This window comes from Hyperolius riggenbachi, chromosome 2 (assembly GCF_040937935.1).
Source record: "Hyperolius riggenbachi isolate aHypRig1 chromosome 2, aHypRig1.pri, whole genome shotgun sequence".
Lineage (NCBI taxonomy): Eukaryota > Metazoa > Chordata > Amphibia > Anura > Hyperoliidae > Hyperolius > Hyperolius riggenbachi.
The window spans coordinates 317,973,749-317,981,592 of record NC_090647.1 but is presented as its reverse complement, the minus strand read 5'-3'; the positions used below and the strand labels follow the sequence as shown (position 1 = coordinate 317,981,592).

At 42.5% G+C, this 7,844-nt stretch overlaps 1 protein-coding gene across 1 annotated transcript in view; it reads left to right on the top strand.

Moving 5' to 3' along the window:
* RNPEP (arginyl aminopeptidase) overlaps positions 1–6,053 on the top strand; it is a 43,060-nt gene extending 37,007 nt beyond the window's left edge. Inside the window, exons 9-10 of the mRNA XM_068266128.1 lie at positions 377–519; positions 5,753–6,053. Of these exons, the coding sequence (XP_068122229.1) occupies positions 377–519; positions 5,753–5,902 (293 nt within the window). The 3' untranslated portion in view covers positions 5,903–6,053. The remainder of the gene's footprint in view (positions 1–376; positions 520–5,752) is intronic.
* The last annotated feature ends 1,791 nt before the right edge of the window (positions 6,054–7,844 follow it).

Here is a 7,844-nt window from a genome sequence, read left to right as displayed (position 1 = left end):
CTCTCTATTCAAGATAATCTAGTAATCATATAGATTCTAAATCTGAAATGCTCTTCCAATTTGTAAATTTGAGTGCTGATTGTACTGTTCACACTTTTTCAATAAAGCCTGTTTAAAAAAAAAGTTCTTGGGTGAGGCATATAGCAGATGATGCAGAATTCTAATAGCACATCTCCCATTATCAAGATGGTTGTCAGTCCACTGGTTATCCCTGGCTTCTGACTGGTGGACCAGGACACTCTGAGATAGTCTGCTAAACTATCTGAATATTCACCAAATATCAATGTAATTTGATACTTACCAAACCAAGTCCTCAATTTGGAAAGAAGTTTGACTTAATTTTTCATGTATTTAATGTTTGGTTTCTTTATTTAAGGTAATGTGGAAGAGCTGGGTAAAAGAAATCCAAAGATTTCAGAAGCCACCAACGCTGAACTGCGTCTTCGTTGGGGGTTGATAGTGGCAAAGAATGATTATCAGGATCACTTTCATAAAGTCAGTGACTTTCTGGAATGCCAGGTAAGCAAGTTGTGAATGTCACTAATATATACATATAATCCATAGCAACATTTAATGCTCATCTTGCAAAAACGAAAACTAATTTGTGTGAATGAAAGGCGAATACTCATCTCCTCAGTGAGGCTTCCACTGAATCCTCTTCTCTGTTTCTGGGCCCCTTATCTGCCAGTGCTATGAGGAGGTCTGGGATGAATGTTTTCATCTATTAATCCATCTGAATCGTAGCTATTTTTTTCTGTACAGTGAGACAGACCGGGCACTGTCACTTTAAATGCTTTATTGCCTCTTGTTGCCATGCAAGTAATACATTCACATCTGTGATACATCGGTGAACCAAATCTTTATAGATAATGGTGCTAGGGATGTGGGTGACCAGGGGAGAGATGGACAGCACAACAGCCGTTTTCACGCCAGACCGGCACTTGCTCACGTGCGTGTCCTGTCACTTACCTTGTCCAACAAGGCCATTATACAGGTGCTTTCTTGGAGTGCGGTCCACAGATACTTGCATGAGTGCAGACTGACCCCTTTTTCCCTCAGAAGACACAGTTTTGAGTGCCGAGTTGTTATTTCACTCTACGGGATACTTATATAGAATCGTAGCTATAGCACTGGCAAGTGGGTAGTGGGCCTGTTGGTCAAAAAATCACAACTATACCTTACTTTAAGCTCAAGCACTGGAAAGGATGGGCCTGGTGGCCATCTTGGCTATCTTTCTCCACTGAGGCAAGGGACCTGGATAGACTATCCCATTTAATGGAAATACCATATATGTCCTTATAATTTGTGAGACTATATGGTCCTTTTTATTGGAGCAAGTCTTATTATTCCACTGAACAGATCATACGCATCATATGGATGAAAATTCCTGCAGCTGTGCAATACTTTGTCGGAGATAAGGGGTAGGGTTGTTCTTAGAGAAGCTTTAGAGAAAGATAAATGAATGTATGGAGCTAGAATGGTGTCGATGGCTGTGGACATTCTGTGGGGCTTAAGGTGTATACACACCTTTGACTGATATCACCCATTGGTGATTGGGACCCAATTCCCTGGGCTGCATTGATGGGCCATCTTGTACAGATGCAGAGCAGCTGTGTTGCTGCGTGGTGGATATTTTCATAGATGCGATTGCATCGTTTCGATATTTGGAATTTAATTATGTGGTTCAATTAAATACGATCTTCTGTTTCACTCTCAACAATGTTATTGAAAATATCTTTTGCTAAAAATTGCATAATTAACCTATTTTGGTTCCTGGACGTAGAAACTACGTCCAGGAACCATGTGCGCTACCGCGCGCTCCTGTCCCGCGGTTCGTTAGCCAGGCAATCAGTGTATCGGGCTATGGTGCCCGATCACTGATTCCTCTCCCCCGCTGAAAAAGCGACAGCTTCTCTCGGAAGCTTCGCTTTTTCTGGCTGTAACGTACCCCATACGTCGCTCTCAGGGCTCTTTTACACTATATAATGCGATTGCGATCGCGATTCCGATCGCAATCGCGTTTCAATTTCCACATTGCGATTGAGCTACTATACTCATTATAGTCCAGCTCAATCGCATACAAAACGCAGCAGGACGACGATTGCGCTTTGACCAAAATCGCATCACAATCGGATCGCACTAATGGAAATTGCTGCTGCAGTTTCCATTAGTTTAATGTACCTTGCGATTTGTGATCAGAAGCAAATCGCAGGCTAGTGGAAAAAGGCCCTAAGCGTGTGTTACGCTTAGAGTGGCGTCATGTAAACAAACTCATCAAAAAGTAAAACTACAACTGAAAGTAAAAAAATTTTAATTAAAACACACATTTACATTATAAATCACGTTTACATCCCACCCTCCCAAAACTACCCAAATAAAATGTTTAATATAAAAAAAAAAACATTACAATAAAAAAAAACATGTAAATATTTACATAAGGGTCTAAACTTTTTAAATATCAATGTAAAGATGAAATACTTCTATATATATTTTTTTTTTAATTTTAAACTTGTAAATAGTGATAGATGCAAAACGGAAAAAATGCACCTTTATTTCCAAATAAAATATTGTCGCCATACATTGTGATAGGGACATAATTTTAACGGTGTAATAACCGGGACATATGGGCAAATACAATACGTGAGTTTTAATTATGGAGGCATGTATTATTTTAAAACTATAATGGCTGAAAACTGAGAAATAATTAATTTTGTCCGTTTTTTTTTTTCTTCCTGTTAAAATACATTTACAGTAAAGTGGCTCTTAGCAAAATGTACCCCCCAAAGAAAGCTTAATTGGTGGTGGAAAAAACAAGATATAGATCAGTTCATTGTGATAAGTGGTGATAAAGTTATAGGCTAATGAATGGGAGGTGAACATTTCTTAAGTGAAAACGACGGAACGCGAATGGGTTAATGAGCAACTTTAGTGCCTCAAGTCTGCCTGACATCAGAATCTGCATTTGCAACTTTTTTTGAAAACTTAGATCAGACAGACACACAGCAAGCTTCACCCTTGAATGTTGGTTCACTTTCTCTGCCTATTTGCTGTGGCTGTGATAAATCCTTAGAGCAGGAGTTAAAGGGAAGGAGCCAGTGAGAGAAAAGAGAACACTCCCGCATAGACCGTTGCTAAACTCTCTTGAGATCAAGGATCAGTTGATTTTAGTACTGAGTGATCCTGGTGCAGGGCTAAGGAGACATGCTTTACATTAGATGAACTAGGGCTAGGCGAATAAAGGGTGATGATCCTCAAATTCACAGGTGAAAATAGCATCTCAAAACCAATATGGTATTGCTAACCGCAATTTGACAAAACTCTTACGTTCAGCTTCTTGTCTTAACAAATCTAACACATGATGGAAATGCACCGTGAGACCATTCAGTTAAGATTTTTACACTTTCATTTTTTTTTTTTTATAAATTTAACATCTACTTTATCTGCCTTGTGCAGTGGGGAAGAGCAGCAAAGGCATACAAATCATAAACTGTCCGTATGTATAAATCGAGAAAAAGATGAGGTGGCTTACCTCGATGACAGTCTTAAAGAGAACCTGAGGTGTGTTTAAAGAATGTTATCTGCATACAGAGGCTGGATCTGCCTATACAGCCCAGCCTCTTTTGCTATGCCAAACCCCACTAAGGTCCCCCTGCAATCTGCAATCCCTCATAAATCACAGCCGTGCTATGAGGCTGTGTTTACATCTGTAGTGTCAGTCTCAGCTGCTCCCCCGCCTCCTGCATAGCTCCGGTCCCTGCCCCCGTCCCTTCCCTCCAATCAGCAGGGAGGGAAGGGATGCAGGTGGGGACTGGAGTTCTGCAGGAGGCGGGGAGAGCAGCAGACTGACACTATAGAGATAAACACAGCCAGCTCTGACAAGCTGTTTGTCAGCAGCGTGGCTGTGATTTATGAGGGATTGCAGAGTGCAGGGGGACCTTAGGGGGGTTTGGGATAGCAACAGAGGCTAGGCTGTATAGGCAGATCCAGCCTCTGTATGCAGATAATAATCTTCAAACCCACCTCTGGTTCTCTTTAAGACAAAAATTTTTAACAGCCTGTGCTAATAAAAATATTTTTGTCTTAACAATCCTGTCATCATTGAGGTAAGCCACCTCATCTTTTTCTTGATTTTCGTACTGCTTTGTTTTATCCAACCTGGGCGCCACTTCACTCCGATTTGTGTTTTACTTAACCCCCACACACCGCTGTAAGAGGGATCTACACAGACCCCACATAATATCAATCATTGTGGTGGCATGTTACTTTCACCAAGGAGAGCAACTACCTTCCAGTCCCAGTTGGGACACCCCTAGTGGAACCAGGTTAATTGTCTCCACCTGCTGCGTGCCCCACTGCAACCCACCTTTGTGAGTAGCCATTTTCTGCACAATTTACTTGACATACTGTGCTTTTTCGGCTCCCGTTTTTTTGTCTCCTGTGTGTTTTTATCTTCAGGGTGTCAAGACACCCCACCATTGCACAATGCAGAGTATGGAGGCAGAGCTGTACAATGAATGTGCAAACTTTAACTACATTGAGAATGATTGTATCACCAGGGAAAATTGCATGCATGGCAGATCTTTAACACAGTAAAATAGTAAAACACATTCTGCTAAACTGCAAAAAAAAGTTGATAAACAATATGTACCGTATATACTCGCCTATAAGTCGAGAAATTTAGGGCTGACTCAAAGTATAAAAGTGGTGGGGGGGGGAGGGGGGGGTCGCCTTATACTTGAGTAGTCCTAAATTTCACAACTTATAGCCTGGCATTGTGGGTAAGCCTCTTTCTCTCCCCTTACCCTGTGCTAATGCAGCAAGCTTTCCACAAAGCCCCCCTCCCTCCCATCACCATGCAAAGGGTGTCCGCTTCTCCCTCTTTCCCCCCTGTGTCTGTCATCTAATGCGCAGCCCCAGCGCTTAAGCGGAAGCCGTAACTCACTGATTACACAGCGTGACATCCTCCCTTATCCCTCTGCTCACGCTGGTCTGTTTTACAATACCACAGCTACGGCTCCGATGTCACATGACACATGAAGTCATATGGCATCGGAGCCATAGCTGTGGTATTGTAAACAGACCAGCGTGATCAGAGGAATAAGGGAGGATGTCGCGCTGTGTAATCAGTGAGTTACGGCTTCTGCTTAAGCGCTGGGGCTGCGCATTAGATGACAGGCACAGGGAGGAGCGAGAGAGGGAGAAGCGGACACCCTTGGACACCCTTTGCGTGGTGATGGGAGGGAGGGGGGATATGCAGAAAGCTGCTGGGGAGAGGGTGAGTGAGAGGGGGGGCCCTTTCCATGGTGGTGGGAGGGAGGGAGGGGGGCATTTTAGCAAGCTGCGTGCTGTAGCACTGTGAGGAGAGACAGATGCTGGCTGCTGCAGCTCCTACAATCCAGTGTAAAACAAGGGACACACAGCTAGGGGACACAGGGGCCACACAGCCAGGGGGACATGGGCCACAAAGCTAGAGGGGCCACACAGCCTGGCAGACACAGGGGCCACACACAGGGGTCACAGTGACCACACTGAAACATCCTGGTGACATCCTGGTCCCCAAGTGCATTCTTTAACTTTCCTGGGTAGACTTATACTTGATTAAATAAAAAAAATTCCAGCTTAAGAGGGTCAAATATTGGGGTCGACTTATACACGAGGTCGACTTGTATCCGAGTATATACGGTAAGCACATTTGTTGTACATGATTTCAGTGTGTACTACCTAATATGTCCTTTCGTCATTGTGCTTCTAGGGGAAACAGAAGTATACCTTACCAGTTTACCGTGCTCTGCAAGCTGGGTCAGAGGCTGCTCGTGCTGTAGCCACAGAGACTTTCCACCGGACATCTCCACAGCTTCACTTCAATGTCAGAAGTTATGTGAACAAGATCCTGGGACTGTAAAGATCACTATATTCCACAAGGAGTCAAGATGTAAACAATGGCATATACAAAAGATTTCCTGATTTTATTGTGGAAAAATATTAGATTTTTATAATGCTGCAATCAGATACTTTCAAGAAACTTGAATTTTTATTAAAGAAATTGCACTACATATGTTTTCTACACAAGTAATTCTGTTAAATATTACTAGCCAGTTTGTGACCATGGCCTAGTGTAGGGTGGACATGAGAATGGATGAAGCAGAGCTGAAAAATTAGACCTACCTAGACCTCTACTTTCTGGAAAGTTTGACAGAAATAAGAGATTGCATACAACCACTTCTAGATATTTGTACCACATACGGTTTTCACTTTAAATCTTGTAAATTGAGTATATATAGGACAAAATAACTGAAAAGTTCAGCGTGCATAGCAATTCAACAACACTACCACCACCACCAATGTGTGTAGCCACCTTGCTTTAGATAAGTCTTTGAGCTTGCCACTGGAGTTTTTGCCCATTCCTCAAGGCAAAACTGGTCCAGCTCCTTCATGTTGCATGGTTTTTGCTTGTGAACAGAGCAGTCTTCAAGGCAGACCACAGATCCTCTATTTGATTGAGGTCTGGACTTTGACTAGGCCGTTCCAACACATTTTAATGTTTCCCGTTTAGGGACAACTGAAGCAAGAGGGATATGGAGGCTGCCGTATTTGCTTTTAACCAATACCAGTTGCCTGGCTATCCTGCTGATCCTCTACATCTAATAATTTTACCTATAGACCCTGAACAAGCATGCAACAGATCAGGAATTTTTGACATTATTGTCAGATCTGACAAGTTTAGCTTCATGCTTGTTTCTGGTGTAAATCACACTACTGCAGCCAAATAGACCAGCAGGACTGCCGGTCAACTAGAATTTTTTTTAAAAGGAAATACATTTGGCATCCTCCATATTCTCACTTCAGTTGTCTGGTAAACCACTGAAATGTTGCTTTAGCAGTATGCTTCAGGCCATTGTCCTGTTGGAAGATGAAGCTTCGTCCCAGGCTGTAATCTCTGGCAGACTGGCACCAGTTTTTAATCAGAAATATAAGTAGAGCTTATATTTGAGTCTCCCCTCAACTTCCTCAGGCACCAAGATCGCCCAATGTCTATGGCAGTGCTGAGATTGTACTACTGTAGAGTGATTTCACACCTTTTGCTCTGGTGCAGAGTATTGGCATGACTGATGATGTGACATGGAACAAGTGCAGAATACCAGAATCTACCTTGGTGCAGAATCCACCTGCCATTGTCTGCTTGAGTTCCTCAGAAAGCTTCCCTGCTACCTCAACAGCTCGAATTTATGACCAATATAGGGTTATGACTAATTATTTTGCTGGTAAACCTAAATGCTCCTGTCGTCTTCTGCTCTCAAATTCATCTCGGTTACTGTAGGAAGTGTGGCTATCATCTTGGATGACTCCCATATAAAGAAAAACCTGTACCGCTCATCAATGCATACTTCCCCCTTGTAACTGCAAAAGGCTTGCAGGAGTCACAGAGCTAGTAAAAATATAGGTTCAAAAATCATAAAGCATTTTGACTCAATAGGCTTTAAAAAATATATAATGCCAGAGTTTATTCATAATCCAAAATTGCTAATACCAAAAGAAAACTAAAATCATCTAAAACACAGCAGTACCCCATACTGCACTCCACACACCCACTCTAAGGTCACATTCATGCCACACCTATAGGTATAGGTGTGGCATGAATGTGACCTTAGAGTGGGTACCTATCATCTTGGATGACCCCTCATCATGGCTTGTTGACGTCTTTGATTTTAAGCATACATTTATACTGTACATTCCTGGTGCTTCTGGGTCACAATAAGCTTTGAGGATATTTCATAGTACAGTAACGGGTTATTCTGTCAAACCAGGGAGTGTGAGGTAGCCTGAGGTGTTAGTGAGTGTGGCAG